The sequence below is a fragment of the Solanum lycopersicum genome, chromosome 12 (genome assembly GCF_036512215.1).
Source record: "Solanum lycopersicum chromosome 12, SLM_r2.1".
NCBI classification, from domain to species: domain Eukaryota; kingdom Viridiplantae; phylum Streptophyta; class Magnoliopsida; order Solanales; family Solanaceae; genus Solanum; species Solanum lycopersicum.
Window position 1 is genome coordinate 37,326,756 of NC_090811.1, and position 15,474 is coordinate 37,342,229.

At 34.2% G+C, this 15,474-nt stretch overlaps 2 protein-coding genes across 27 annotated transcripts; one reads left to right on the forward strand and one right to left on the reverse strand.

The window, feature by feature from the left end:
• Positions 1–1,572: 1,572 nt before the first annotated feature.
• LOC138340180 (factor of DNA methylation 5-like) lies at positions 1,573–14,335 on the reverse strand. 7 transcript variants are annotated; one of them, XM_069291866.1, is made up of 6 exons: positions 13,978–14,307; positions 12,278–12,498; positions 10,887–10,931; positions 3,497–3,524; positions 2,932–3,092; positions 1,573–1,788 (listed from the first exon to the last, which is right to left on the reverse strand). In XM_069291866.1, exons 2-4 carry the CDS (start codon positions 12,446–12,448, stop codon positions 3,498–3,500), a joined length of 243 nt encoding a protein of 80 aa, XP_069147967.1. In that variant the 5' UTR covers positions 12,449–12,498; positions 13,978–14,307; the 3' UTR covers positions 1,573–1,788; positions 2,932–3,092; position 3,497. The 7 variants fall into 7 exon arrangements, 4 of the variants coding, with proteins under 4 accessions (XP_069147967.1, XP_069147966.1, XP_069147965.1 ...); XM_069291865.1 differs by having other exon boundaries at positions 2,932–3,049; positions 12,278–14,270; XR_011213079.1 differs by lacking the exons at positions 1,573–1,788; positions 2,932–3,092; positions 3,497–3,524 and adding exons at positions 10,481–10,706; positions 11,266–11,525 and having other exon boundaries at positions 13,978–14,335.
• On the forward strand, positions 4,191–9,609 carry LOC138340179 (protein TPX2-like). 20 transcript variants are annotated; one of them, XM_069291857.1, is made up of 13 exons: positions 4,229–4,369; positions 4,460–4,562; positions 5,670–5,711; positions 5,816–5,936; positions 6,116–6,362; positions 7,102–7,195; positions 7,463–7,634; positions 8,326–8,445; positions 8,535–8,701; positions 8,790–8,895; positions 8,965–9,031; positions 9,120–9,161; positions 9,296–9,609. In XM_069291857.1, the coding sequence occupies exons 9-13, from the start codon at positions 8,616–8,618 to the stop codon at positions 9,310–9,312; spliced, it is 318 nt and encodes a 105-aa protein (XP_069147958.1). In that variant the 5' UTR covers positions 4,229–4,369; positions 4,460–4,562; positions 5,670–5,711; positions 5,816–5,936; positions 6,116–6,362; positions 7,102–7,195; positions 7,463–7,634; positions 8,326–8,445; positions 8,535–8,615; the 3' UTR covers positions 9,313–9,609. The 20 variants fall into 20 exon arrangements, 16 of the variants coding, with proteins under 16 accessions (XP_069147953.1, XP_069147950.1, XP_069147955.1 ...); XR_011213075.1 differs by lacking the exon at positions 9,120–9,161 and having other exon boundaries at positions 8,982–9,031; XM_069291858.1 differs by lacking the exon at positions 9,120–9,161.
• Positions 14,336–15,474: the final 1,139 nt, after the last annotated feature.

A 15,474-nucleotide genomic window follows, 5' to 3' on the forward strand; every position in this document is an offset into this window, starting at 1 on the left:
TGAGGGTGACCACATGGATCATTTGAAGGTGGTGTTACAAGTTCTTAAGGAGAACCAATTATTTTCCATGTATAGTAAATGTGAGTTCTTGTTGAGGTTGGTGGTGCTTCTTGGTCATATCATATATAATGAGGGAGTTGAGGTTGATCCAAGGAAAATCGAGGTGGTCAAGAATTGTCATAGACCATTGACTCCAACCGACATTAGGACTTTCATGGTTCTAGTAGGTTATTATCGGAGGTTTGTGGATTGTTTTGTGTCCATTACATCTCCCTTGACTATGTTAACCCAAAAGAGTAAGAAATTTGAGTGGTCGGAGGCATGTGAGAGAAGCTTCCAAAAATTTAAATATAGGCTTAATTCTGCTCCAGTGTTGACTTTACTGGAGGGTACAAAGGCCTTCGTTGTATATTTGGATGCATCCCGAATGGGTTTAGGGTGTGTGCTTATGCAACACGGGAAGGTGGTAGCCTATGCTTCTAGACAACTTAAGGTGAAAAACAGAAACTATCCAACTCATGATCTTGAATTAGTGGTCGTAATACTTGCCTTGAAGATATGGAGGCATTACTTGTATGGTGTTCATGTTGATGTGTATACTGACCACAAGAGTCTTGAATATGTGTTTACTCAAAAGGAGTTAAATCTCCAACAAAGAAGGTGGTTGGAATTGTTGAAGGATTACGACATGAGTGTTCACAATCACCCCCGAAAAGGTCAATGTGTTTGTAGATGCTCTAAGTCGTTTATCCATGGGTATTGTATCTCATGTAGATGAAGCCAAGAAGGACCTAATAAAGATGCTCGAAAATTGGCTATATTGGGTGTGACGTTGGAAGATTCTTCGAATATAGTTTTATGATCCATCATAACTCCGAGTCATCTTTGGTAGTTGAGGTGAAGTCCAAACAACATCTTGATCAACCATTGATGGAGTTGAAGGAATAGGTTCTCGGGAAGCTTAATGAGTAATTCTCATTGGGGGGCAGGTGTCTTTTAGTTATTAAGGAAGGTTGTGTCTTCCCTATGTAGATGGTTTGAGGAAACAGATCCTTGAGGAAGCTCATGGGTCCCCTTACTCCATTTTAGGCCTACGATCACCCTAATAAAGTGTAGCATAAACTAGCAAAAAGTGTGGTTTTTGATAAAAGGCCACACTTTTGGACTTTAGGAATCGCTTTTTAGGGGGTGGCCAAAAGAATAGTAACTTTGACATTAGGGAACACTTTTTAAATGTAGCCATCACAGCTACACTTATAAAGCGTAGTCAAAGAGGTATAAGGGCACGCTTTGTAGTGATTCATTAGCAACACCTTTTTATATTATACTACACTTAAAAGTGTTGCCTTTTCCTTATTATTGGTCACATTTTAAAAGTGTTTCCTTTATATATCATTTATAACAACACTTATAAAGTGTAACTTTTCTTGGACGTCCTACAACAACATTTTTAAAGTGTGGCAATGTTTTGTAGAATTTTGTAGCCACAATTTTTTATTTTTAATAATAATAATTTTTATTTGCATATATTAGATAATCAAAAAATTAAATATACAAGTGATACAAAGCACAAAATTAACTGATAATTAAATTGAAGAAACATATTTCAGATAAACTTCGAGAAACATGTCTCGGACAACTAGTATCAATAAATTCCACAAAACCAAATGCATTCAAATACATATGACAATAGTACAAAAACTCTTCGTCGTTCACTACAATAGATCGAGTTTACTTTTGGACTTTTCGACTTTTAGCCACAATTCAAATTCAATTATCGACGTTTTCCTGCACATTGTAAATAAAATTACAAGTTAGTGACATAAATCATGTATTTAATATACTTACATTCACAGTAAGCCAAGCCAATTCATAACAATAAAGTTGTGGAAGTGCATAATTGGAGAGTATTCACTGTAAAAATGACAACATTTAGTCTTTTATGTCCCTTATACGCGTCACAAAAGACTATTCTGGTATGAATATTTTTTATGCTAAAAACAAATCAACTAAATAGCTAGAGACTTTAAAGACACTCTTCACAACTATTTTTGTTCACAGAAGTAATATTGTAAGGCTCCTATCAATTTTAATAATACTAATACTATAAAAAAGATAATGGGTAAGCTAGTATAGAGGAGTATGCAATAGGGATTATTATCAGCTTATTGATCACTGATTGATAAATATGCGGTAGGTAGTTAGTTTGGTAGATACTCTTTTTGAAGGATGCTGAAGAGACTGAACATATACATTAGGAGATAGATCAGATTAAATACTAGGGAAAATTACCTTCACCACTTGATACATAGACAAACAAAACAAGGAATGAGTTGAATGAAGAAAAACTAGACAAAGTGGAGTTAAATGCTTTTTTTGTTCTAGAATCTCAAGGGACCAACAACATTTCAGAATTCTGATGCCAATGTAACCTAGAAAAATTATGGCACAACCAGAACGAAATATGTCTAACAACGAGAGTATATACGATACATCAAGCACTATATTATTCAGTAAAAGTAGCACGTCTCAGAAAATAGCAGATCCCATAGAATACCAAGATATTTGGTCATTCTAAATGACTATCAGCTTGAATCAATGTAGAGGACTAAAGGTAGAGCTAAATTAAAATGTGCATCGAGTTCCACAAGTGATAATATACACATTTATTACTTTAGGGATAGTGTAACAACAACACTACAACACTATCTTTTTTCTCCCTTTGACAACTTCAATAGCTAGAATCCTAATGATTATAACTTACACTTACATATTCTAGCATGTGTTTTGTTTCACAGTAAAAAGAAGTACTGTTCTTTATATTTACAAACATGCAAAGCTATGAAAGTTTAATAATGAACCGAAAATCGCACTATGATATAACTAAATAAGATACTTATCTGTAAAGGGATCTGTCGGAATTTTTATTACCTACAAATTACTTGGATCCACGTAAAAATGCAAAAGAGATTTCTTTATGGGATTCTTCTTCCATATGGCAATGTATAGTTGTGGTCGAACCTTAAGAATAGTCACCAGTGCCTTCAACCTGCAATAGGCAAACAAGTAATAATGCAGCAGCAACCATTATCCTGGCATTGAAGATAACACAATAGTTATACAACTTGTAAAAACTGATAATCTTTCAAGTTTAAGAGATAAAGTAGCTTACTTTTACCACAAAATAGAAGTTAATAATTTGGAAACTACAGATTAAGTGGAAGCCCCAAAATACAGTAGAAAATATTCAAGGAAAAACTTGCTAAATTGGGATCAGAACTCTAACATCCTTGTTGGAGTCAAATGGAGAATAGAAGATTGTGAATGAACCTATGGATGAATATCACTTTACGTTGATTAGAAATGGTGATAAAATAAGATCATAAAAAAATAAAAAGTTCAGATTTAACTCAAGATTTTGACTCGACTATAACTTAGAATTTTTTCCTCATTTAGTTATGATCTTCTTGCTTCAAATAAATAGTCTTGGTTGAACCTTAAGAATTGCCACCAGTGCCTCCAACCTGCAATAGACAAACAAAGAATAATGCATCAACAAATTTCTTGATTAAAAAAATAACGGATTTACAAAACCATGTAGGATTCAATACAAAGCCAGATTTAGGCGGTGAATTTGGCGAAAATATTAATGGTTAATATCGTGGGGAAAGTTTAACCATAATTAGGCTGGAACAGTAAATAACAAAAAGGTAGTCACATAATTATAGGATTCAGAACTAGATCCGACACACACTATACCATGAGGTTACAAAGTTAATAGTAGTTGCAGGCACTACACCATTTTAGGTCTACAGCCACACTAATTCTGAACTAAGCTTTTAAAGTGTTGCCTAAAGTATTTTTTGGAACGCTTTTAAAGTATAGCATTATTTTTTAACTTTTAGCAACGATAATATTAGCAACACTTGAAAAACGTACTTTTTAATGATATAAGCTACACTTTGTAAGTGTTATTACAATATGATACAATTGGCAACAATTTTTTACATATGTGGCCATACTTTTAAAGTGTACTATTTTTATCATTGTAAAAACAACACATTATAAGTGTAGCCTTAAAATTTTCACCAAAATTTTATATTCCCTCCAATAATTTTAACTCTTCCATTTTAATTGGCCATAAAAATAAACATTAATAATAAATAATAAAAATATTAAGACAAAAAGATGCTCTCTTTCACTTCACTGTAGAACGCGTCAAGCTGAAGAGAGAGCTGAAGAACTGATCAAGTTGAAGAACTCATCTTCCAATATGGGCATTAGATTGTCAAGAAAGATGTTATATTTCTCGCTTCAACAGTTCCACGAAGTAACAATGTTACCATCATCTAATTGGAGTCACTTTCAGGTAGGGTTTTTACATATTCACAAATATTTTAAGAAAAGTCTAAATTTTTTACTATTTTGAATTTGAACGCGCCTGAACAACACATTGAAGTTGGGTCGGAATCGAATATCGAAATAGTGTTCGATTCTATGCAGAACTTGATAAAACAATTGAGGAAGAGGTTGTTAATTGGAGGATAAAGCTAATGGAATGGGTATTTTCCTTGTTTCACTCTTTCTTTTAGAGCTGTTACAATTCAAATTATTTTAGTGTCTTGCACTGTGATTTTTGTGTTGTTATTTTTAGTCTTTAGTCTTAATTTTGGTATTCTTGTTAAGAGACAAAGATGAAGATTTTGATTTTGTTATGTAGTTGCTTTATTTCAAGATTTTGATTTTTAGGTTTTTTTCATGAAATTATTGTGGTCAAAATACTTGAGCAAGGGAATTGAGTTTCTGTGTTGAACATGAAGTATAGGCTAAGTGGATATGTGTGTAATGAATGTTTATATTGAGTTCAGATATTGTTGGACAGTACTTTCAATGACTGGAATTGTTGTTAAATGTGAAATTACCAATTTTATATGCATATGAAGTTCATTTAGAATATCTTATTACATTTTTTTACCCGTTTTCAGCATCCCTAAATGGTTGTTGGGGAAGAGTAAAAACTAGATGATAATGAGCAGCCTAGTAAGATTATAGTTGTTTTTAGAAGTTACCATTATAGATTTAAAGTTGTTTTTTGTTTCTTTAGAACTGACCAATGACCATGTTACTCATTAACATGAGTTGTTGCTTTAGAAATTAGAAGTGGTGCTCCTTGATGGATCATTTGTAAAGGGCTCAAGGTATTCCAATAGAAAAATTGATAATGCCAAGTGTTGTTCCTTTAACGATTCTATGATATGACACAGTTTGAGCTACTCATTGTTAAGTCTATAATGGTTATTGTTTTTTGTAATATAGAATAAAAAGCCTTTGCAAAATTTAACCCTTTGTGTGCTATGATTCACTTTGATGATGGCACTTTGCACCCGGAGTACAGATCAAGCTTGGCTGTCAGTTATGTTTTTGAGATTCGTTATCCCTTCACTGATGCTCATTCTTGTATTTCTGGTGGCTTAATCAATGGAATTAATGACATGCCTTCATGGAGCATTTATATACAGTATGATACTGTTAGCAGGTGTAAAAGGAATCCAGATCATGTCTAACAAAATAAAAAGATGGAGTCACTGTTGCTATTACTTCTAAGATATCCAATTGGAGGGAAAATGTAGGAGTTCTTATAATGTTTGATCCTGAGCCTTTATTTGCAGATGGTCCCTGTCTGATGCGTTGGTGAATGAATCGCCAGTGTGGTGAGTACTCAGAGTTTCCTTCTCATTCTATTGTATTCTATGAAATAGTAATTTGTCATGCACTTCAATATAGAGGAATTTTTGAACTATTTTGAATGAAACAGGATGCTCAGTCATAGGTCTGTTGATGTGGCTGCAAGAATGGCCCTTGTTGAATACAACACTGAAAATATTGATTCACCCATTTTAACCGTTAAGGATGCTGTTGAAAAATCTAGCTTTTGGGTAAGTTACCTCCACAGTTCATTTAAAGTACTCCTTACCCTCAAATCTTGGAGTGAGTTTTCATCGTTGTATGAGGTTCATTCTGTTTAGTGATTTAGGAGAAGTGAGACACTTTACAACGAGAAGTTATTGAGTTATATTAACTATTTATTTAGATAACACCACACTTCTTGTTCTAGGCAACACTTCTTCCAGTATTTCTGCAAGAGCTGTAATGGAAAGGAGAGAACATGTATACTTTGATTTGCCTTCAGCTGGTGCAATATTTATGCGTTTAGAGCTGTCCCAAAATGAAACTTGTTCGATGTTGTATTTTTTGAACTCCCCATGTGCTTTCGCTCGCCTTCACCTTAGGAAGAAAAGTCATGATCTTGAACTCAATCCCCAACTAGATGACAGTTAAGGCCAAGACGAAGGTCATCTAAGGTAAGGTTGGTTTTTTGTTTACGTATAAGCAAGTTGTTTTCTAGTTTTGTTTTTGCCATGATTCGGTGATGATATGTTGGACGATGTATTTCGTTTCTAACCGAGGGGTATTTTGAGCTCACTGGATAATTTGGTACTTCCACAGTGTCTAAGCAGTTTAGTCGAGATGGTTCTCTATCGTAATTTTGGTGGCTTTGACAGAGCTTGTTTCCCACTTCGGTGTTCTTTCTTTGACATCTATTAGTTACCTTTAATCAACTGCTCTGCTTTTGGATTTTATGATACAACTTTTGACCAAAACAATTGTATATATTTACTATCGAAAAGACAGAGCATTCAATGATTACAATACACTTAAATTCGTTACAGAACTAAAATAGTCATCAACTTGATTTTTCTAGCATTCTTTACTTTCTAATCATAATCAAGAAAATTACCACTTACCAATATGGTTGTGCTTCCAGTACAGAAATGGAGCAGTTAAAAGGTGCAATTGATCTTTTCTGCTTCATTGTAAAATTCAATTCTATGAGACGCTAACTTTCCATGTATCTCTTCTACTTCATATGCAAAGATTTACTGTACCCAGAAAGTGAAATCAGTGAATTCATGTGTTTCAAAAAGCAAACCTTTAATAGATGTCCCCTTTGATTCTCAAATTCAAAATGAGTTGAATCAATTGAAGAAAAGGGTTAAAGACCCTTTGTTTAGTAGTAACGATATTTTTCTTTTGCTGCAGTAGAAGACACTTCATGGCAGAACTAGGAGCAGCTGATCTATTGCCTATTCATCCTTCACATGCTTCTGATGTTTCATCTCCTCCTGATTCCATGGTAATATATATATAATGCTTCAAGTTTTTATCTTTTATTATTCATATGTCGTACTTGATTAGGACAGATTTGTTTATATATGTTATATTAGGTACTGGCAACTTTCTTATTTTTAACACTGTTAATTTTTTTATATTGGAGTAGTGTTTTTCTTCATTTATTGTAATATATTTGAATATCTTTAGACTAAACCTGATTTTAGGAGCTTGTATGTAGTCTATATTAAGGAATATTTTATCACGTAACATGCCTATGTATTTCTGCTAGTTCTGGCATCATGTTGTTGCAGGATGAGTTAGAGAAAGAACATAAAAGAATTAGAAGAGCAACTGCTTCAACCTGTAGCTACAGTTTCTGCTGCTCCAGCCCATGCCCATTCCTTCGAAGCGTACAGCTGAAGAAGATGAACTTGCTGAATGAAGTTGTTTTTTGATGAAGTGTATGGACCCTCTTAGCTAAACATTTTTATCTAGCTCACTTGAGTTTATCTATTGTCAATACTCAATTCGTCATGCTATTTCTTTTCATTGTTCTACATGATTTATTTTTTAAGAAAAAAATGATCTAAGTTGACTCTTGTTATGATAACTTTGCACTTTCTAGTAATAACCTGCATTTTGCTTTCTTGATTTTCTTTTGCGAGCTGGGTCTTTGCCTCCAAGTTTATCAGTTGAATCATCATCTCCATATGCTACTAGTATATCTCCAAAGTTCAGTTAGTTTGTTAGTCTTGGCAGTGATTTAACCCCCATTTAAGAGTTTATTAGCTTTATAGAAGCAGTGTTTTTACTAGCAGAACTCCTAACTTAGATTTGACTGGATATACCATGACACTGGGGCCTTCCCAAAGTGTAATTAGCATATAGAAGTATTTTAAATCTTGGTCTGAACAGTCACAATTTCAAAAGTTAATGTCTTCCAATAGTTTATTTGAGTTGGATATGATGCCAGATATAAATTTCAGCTTTCTCTGTATTCCGAACCTAGAAATGAAAAGACTATACCAAGAAACACCACACCAAATCCTTTCCATTTCTACATAGAGGTGTGTATATTTTTTGTATGTTCGTGTTTTTGTTCCTTATCGAAATGATGCAGCTCCTCATGGCTAAGCTTTTTCTTGAATCTAGGAAAGAGGAGCAGAGTAAGAGAGGAGACTATTCACTGAACTTCTACAGAAACAGATTGAAGAAGAGAGGTCAAGAGTTCCTAAAGAAACTCCATTTCTTTACACAACTGATTACCCAGTGGTATGTAACAACACACCAACTATTATAATATCTGTTTTGCAGTACACTCTTTTTCATGTGAACTCATTTCTTATGTATTCAATTGGCAGATTCCACCAAAACCATAACCAAAGCATTGTACAAAACCAGAACCTTTCCAACTACAGAGTCTGGTCAGGCAAGAAAGACAGATGCAGAGGGAATTTGAAGAACGGCGAAGATTGGAAAATGAAGAAGCAATGATGAGGACTTTTATAGCGCAACCAATCTTGATCGAGTAAGACCCCCAAAGAATGACTATTTTATGAACTGTATCTTTTCTTCTTGGGAATTTGAAAGATGAATAATGTTTCGTAAATATATAGGGATCCAATTCTACATCCTGAGAAAGTTCGTAAGCCCCTCACTAAAGTTCAGGAATTTAATGTACACGTGGATCATCGTGCACCAGATAGAGCTGAGTTTGATAAGGTAATTCTTTAGCTATTCACGTGCAACTTTCTCTTAGAGCTAAGCCTATATCCACTCATGTTGTGTAAGCTTTTGCGCATATTAAGGAGAAATGATGAATCAAAGATACAGAGAGGAGGCAGAAGCTACAAGAATGGTATGCATGTTATAAACTATGGTGTTATTTCGAGCAACACTAATGATTTCAGTAGACTTATTGTGTCTGGATGCATTGTGGTGGTTAGATGGAGGAAGATATGGCTCTGAAACAACTACGGAAAACCTTGGTGCCTCATGCAAGACCTTTGCCTAAATTTGATCATCTTTTCCTGCCACAAATTTATTGAAAAATTCATGCTATTTTTTTCTTCTTTACATATTGAAATTTGGAACAACTACTGAAACTTTTTTTCACACACAGGTCATCCAAACAAGTGACAATCTAAGATCCCCCAAGTTGTTTGTTCTTAAAAGGCAAGAAAGGAGAATATACCAGCCATAAATTGTTGGTGTGTTAATTTGGCTTGCACCATGATGAAAGCAAAAACGATCTCACAATCAAAACAAAGAAAGTAGCATTGTGTATTTTACTATGTGGATATGTTGTGTCTTATCTCTTCAGATCAAACGTCTAGTTCACCTTCACATTTCTGGTTGTGATGTTGTAGGAATATATTGTTGTGTATTTGACTAAGTGGATTTTAAATCTATAGCTTTGATTTATTTATTGGCTAATTTTGAGTTTTAGATCTATTATATTTTTAATTATGTGATTATTAAATATATCCAGATAATAATTATTATTCCTAAAAATGAAAAATTGTGGCTACGAAAATTCTACGCAACATTGCAACACTTCAAAAGTGTTGCTATAAGCATATCCAATGTGTGGCTTACTAGTTATAAATTAAATACTTTAAATAAGAAAAGCTACACCTTATAAGTGTTGTTCTAGATGAGATCTAAAAGGCAACACTTTTTAAATGTAACCAATAACAAAGCAAAGGCCACAATTTTAAGTGTAGTATAATCAAACAAAAGGTGTTGCTAGTGAATCAGTACAAAGTGCGCCCTTTATACCTCTTTGGCGACGACACTTTTTAACTGTAGCTGCTTTGGCAACATTTAAAAAGTGTTGTCAAAGGTTACGCTTCTTTTGGCCACCCCCTAAAAAGTGTCACTGAAAGTCCAAAAGTGTAGCCTTATATCAAATGCCACACTTTTTGCTAGTTTAGACTACACTTGAGTCGTGTGGCCATAGGCCTAAAATGGTGTAGTGAGGGTACAATTTAAGACAAACCGTAGTTGGTGGGTAAGTAATGTCAAATGATCATAAAACATTGGAATTACATACACACACCATATGACCCAATCTTACTCGTAAAGGCAATCGGAACATAAGTGAATCAAACTACATATAGTGCTTTTACTTTAGCTTACAGCCTTCCAGACCCACACTTTCTCACACGCAGACATGTTTTGATTGCTAGGTGCAAGAGCAATTGTTACACAACGGGGAAATGTATTAGGAAATCCTCACAAAATGACTCCAGAAAAACTAAAGAACCTTAACAAAATAGGAAAAAGAAAAAAGAACAACAAGAACTTGAAGCTAATTGGCAAAGTTCCTTTTGAGGAAAAAAAATAATATTTTTTGTTATACGTTTTTAAAATAACCAACTTTATACAAAACAATATAGCAAATTGGGCGCGAGCATATACATTCTGCTTCAAACACAATTAAGAAAGGACGCATCTTTGAGACAAAATTACATTCCAAGCAAGATACTTCGCCTGTGCATACCCACACAAAATACTACCTTTTCCACTGTCTGCAGATATAGTAAATATACTCACGAATCAAGATATAATGGCAAGGGTAAAACATGTAGTGCTAGATATTCTTAGGGAGGGTAATCATATCGAATTGAGAATCACACACACATACGAAAAGTTATATTTCTTCATAAACCTAAGACATAAATATATGAAATGTGAAGAAAAGAAAATACCTTTTGATGGCAAAATTGCAACCCTTGTATAGCTTCTGCTTGAATCTGAAAATATATGCATATGAATAAGTGCAACCCTTTAATACAAGATTCCAATACAATGGCACATAAAAAGTAGATCTGGACTCGTGCCCAAGATTATTACATAGGCTTTGTATAGCCTTGTGCACAACAATGCAACAAACAGAGAATTCTAAATCATCAAGACCAACAATTCAGACGAGTGATTGACATTTGAGACCTCAAGAACTTTCGAATTTAAGCATGAAGAGTAAAAACCAATTGAAACAATCAAATGTAATGGATCAATATCATCGTGAGAGAGTGAAATCATCTAGACGACTTAAACTAAAACTTGAATCATTTAGAGATAAGCTACCTGGAATGTTTGAAACAAGTACACATTTGCTTTCAATTATCCCCTTTCCCTGTATGGCTTATGACCAACTGATAGCTGCTTGGCAATACCTTTCTTGGATAAAACAACTTGAGAATCTCCCACATGTTCTACTATAAATATTTGACTACTTATGAGCATTGCAATAACTGCAGTTGACCCTCCTTTGCCCAATTCAAATGTTTCAACATTTCATATTCCACAAGACAAAACTCGATCAAGAAGAAAGACAACTCCTCTAGCTGGTAATTATAATCAAGAATATAACTATATTAGTTTAGAGATTAGTTTAACTTTAGTTTAACTTATCAGCTTGAGCAGCCTTGAGAAATCTTCTCATAAAAATAGATGGACTTGGAAAAGACAAAGTGTACTGCAAAGTGGTGAGCATCAATTTCTCCTACAGTAAAATTAATTAGGAATAGATTTAAATATCAAAATAACTGAGATAATTGACATGAGTATTTTAACATTTGAAGAATGTCTTTTTTTTGTGTAGGTTTCATATGAAATAATCACAATCCATGCACAAGAGGAGGCAACATTTCCTCGTATTTGCATGCTATTGGATTTACCTCAATGATCGAGTTTATTAGTACACCTCTCATATTGTTCAGAAACTACCAGCAACAAAGTACAAAAATAAAGTTCTTGTAAGCTTAAAGAGGGAAATCACTAACTTTAAATGATGAAATACCATTGGAATACACTTTTTCTTCTTCAACAAGCCTTAAGACATTCTCATAAGCTTTTCTTTGTTCCAGAGAGGCAATTTGAAGTTCTAAATTCCTCACATCATTCTTAATTAATATAATAAAGCTCAACACATTATAGTTCAAAAGACTTAGGGGACCAGAAGCTTGAAAGTTACATCCTACCCACTACCCACATAATATAGGCACAATGGAGTGCCTAAATAATGTAAGCCGCTGCGTCTTTATCATGATAAGAGAAACATTTATATATAGGTTTAACTCATGCTGGAATTTGGTACCTGTTTCTTCTCCTCATCAAAATTTTGCTTTTCTCGCTCAGTTAAAGCTTCACGTTTATTCAATTCTCTGCCCCAAGAATCAAGCTTCTTCTTCTTGCTCTCAAGCTCTAAGCATAACATTTCTTGCTCCATTAGAACCTTCTGTACATTCTCACGTGCAAGGTGTTGCATCTTTTGTGATTCTGCACCAAGTACACTTAACTAGCGGAACTTTCTATTACCTATGAATATCCAAAAAGGATCTCTTTAGCTTCTGATCTTTGTTAATCAATGATCTAGTGACACCATACTAGTTCTCAAAGAAAATGTAAGATGCATAAAGTTAGTTACATATTAAATAAAACTATTTTAAACCATATATGAATTAGCAAAAAAATATCTTTTAAAAAACTACAGGTAGATGCTAATAACGATTTAGAAGAGGAAGTTTGATTATTTTCACTTGAACCGGAACCAACCATTAAATGAAACTCTCTCTTGTCATAAATGTCCACTGAAAAAATACCTATGCATCTGTATAGTACTTGTTATTGTGGAACCAGTAGAATTCAAACTTGGAGCATTTGCTTAAGCAACAGAGCTTAACTTTGTCTCCAATCCTATCACTTTTTGACACACTAGAGCTGACCAAATAAACCTCATTAGCAGCAACAACAACAGAGACCCATACTACTGCATATCGGTCAAAGGTGCCATTGGCTCGCAAATCATTCCTAATCACTGACCAAAGAACTTCTGTTGTTTGATCCTTCTCTCTTAAGTCCTTCACCATTGGCCAATCTGGTAGTGGAGATCAACTGAAGACAGTCCACTCTAATAGCCTAATGATGCACGAACTGGAAACAAGTGAATCTGATTAAAGTTGCTCTGATTCAGGGGCATCAACACTAATGACTAAGATTGATCAATTTCAGCACGAAAAAGTTATGCCTAAAGCTTGATCAGTACATGCAGTGTCCGAATTAAGACTCTCGTTACACTCTTTTAAAATTGAATACTTCTTTTTCAATGGACGATCACATTCAATAAAAGGTGGCGGTAAACTAGCACTTAAAGGAAATAACCTTCAGAGGTCTTCTACCTGTAGCTCATAAGATGGAAAAAACAATTGTGTCAGAAAGGAAACGCCTTGAAACATAAAAGAGGGGAGTCATTGGCGGTAAGCAATAGAAACAAAAAAGAAAGTGTCTTTTGCCTGTCTACTAGTGTTTCACACTCCAGCGCAGATACGGGACTGTTTGTTCAGACACACCCCGACCCTCCACACCAAGGAAGAAACAAATACATGCATATATGTGTGCATGTCAGTGTGTATAATAAACTAGATAGTAAAACTTGCAATTGCAAAAACAATCATTTTTATTAAGAAAAATATCACTCCATACAGATTAGACATCAAGATAAAGTTATATCCAGGACAAAATGAGTTACCTCATATGCAACCCGTTTAATAAAGCAAAACTTGCAGAAATTTTGAAATCATTTAAATGGACAAAAATCAGTTACCTCAGCTGATGCATCTCTCAGTATATTAATTAAAATGACGCTTTTCTAAGAAATTTGATCTTTTCAAGAAGAGAGGAAAGTTGTGGTTAAAATGTTGGCCAACTCATCAAATCATTTGTAGTTCATTGTCACTGTGAATACAGAAAATTCAACTGATTAGATATTTTCTCCTTTCTATCTACAGCAAAGACTACCTGGGATAAAAAACAATGCAATACACTTGTCATTAATGACTCTTATGAGCCAAGTTACTAAATCTGGGATTCTCCCGTTCCTCCAAATCGCTACAGCAGGTAGATTCTTCGATTCCTTCAAATCTGAAATTCATTGAATTGTTTCTCTAGTCTCTCCCATATAGGTGAGACTATTAAGGAAATCTCAACCAAAAATCTTTAAGATTATAATGGAGAATTTTTGGGTGGAAATCAGAAGGAGAGAAACTAGGGTTTAATCTTTTAGGGCAACTAGCAGAGCATTTTAATTGGATGCAAAACGTTTTGAGGTAGAGTTAAATATAATGGGGGGAATACTTTTTTTTGTGAAAATTTCAGTAAAATTATAATGCCACACTTACATAGGTTTTAAAAATTATAAAAGTAACACATTTTAAAAGTGTAGTGATATGTATAAATATGCATTGCTAATTGTATAATGATGTGGTTACGCTTACAAATTGTAGCCTATACTATTAAAGAACAAGTTTTATAAGTGCTGCCAAAATTACCGTAGCTAAATGATAAAAACTAACGATATGCTTTAAAAGCATAGTCAAAAATATATTAGGCAACACTTTACAAGCGTTGTCCTGATTTAGTGTGGTCATGACCTAAAATGGTGTAGTGAACTAAGATGTATCATGACCTTAGGAAGTGTTTTGGTGGGAAGATTTGAAAAAGGACATAGCGGAATTGGTTGATAAGTGTCCAAATTGCAAACAAGTGAAAGTCGAACACCAAAAATCGGGTCGTTTACTTAAAGAAATCCAAGCTCCTACTTGAAATTGGGAAGACATCAATTTGGATTTTGTGGTAGATTTGCCTTGGACACAAAAGCAATATGACTCTATATGGGTGATTGTGGATAGGTTGACCAAATTCGCTCATTTCATTCCCGTCAAGTCTACTTATTCGGCGGATAATTATCCAAGAATCTTCATAGATGAGATTGTGTGTCGCCGTGGTATTCCGTTATCTATAATATCTGATCGGGGTGCACGATTTATATCTAGATTTTGGAGGTCATTCCAAGAAGGGTTGGGTACCAAAATAAAGTTAAGCACCGCTTTTCATCCCCAAACGGATGGTCAAGTGGAGTGTACTATTCAAATCCTTCAGGATATGCTTAGAGCTTATTGATTCAAGGGAAATTGATATAAGTATTTGCCATTGGTAAAGTTTGCTTACAATAATAGTTTTCATTCATCTATATCCATGTCTCATTATGAAGCCTTGTATGGTAGGAAGTGTAGGTCTCCTATTGGATGGTTTGAAGTGGGTGAGTCTTCACTTTTGGGTCCCAATTTGATTTATAAGACCTTAGAGAAGGTTCATATTATAAGGAACCGGATGCAAACAGCCTATAGTCGGCAAAAGTCTTATGCTGATCATAAGAGAAGGAAATTAGAGTTTGAAGAAGGTGATAAAGTGTATGAAAATTTCTCCTATGAAAGAGGTGGTTAGATTTGGTAAGAA

Excerpts from the sequence above, each read along its gene's own strand:
- LOC138340179 (XM_069291852.1), top strand. The coding sequence starts at position 8,616 with ATGCAGAGGGAATTTGAAGAACGGCGAAGATTGGAAAATGAAGAAGCA. Across the intron at positions 8,702-8,789 it reads GCGCAACCAATCTTGATCGA|GGATCCAATTCTACATCCTG; the intron begins GTAAGACCCCCA and ends GTAAATATATAG. Across the intron at positions 8,896-8,964 it reads ATAGAGCTGAGTTTGATAAG|CTTTTGCGCATATTAAGGAG; the intron begins GTAATTCTTTAG and ends ATGTTGTGTAAG.
- LOC138340180 (XM_069291864.1), bottom strand. The coding sequence starts at position 12,448 with ATGCAACACCTTGCACGTGAGAATGTACAGAAGGTTCTAATGGAGCAA. Across the intron at positions 10,932-12,277 it reads TTGATGAGGAGAAGAAACAG|ATTCAAGCAGAAGCTATACA; the intron begins GTACCAAATTCC and ends ATATATTTTCAG. Across the intron at positions 10,707-10,886 it reads TGCAATTTTGCCATCAAAAG|ACAGTGGAAAAGGTAGTATT; the intron begins GTATTTTCTTTT and ends CTATATCTGCAG.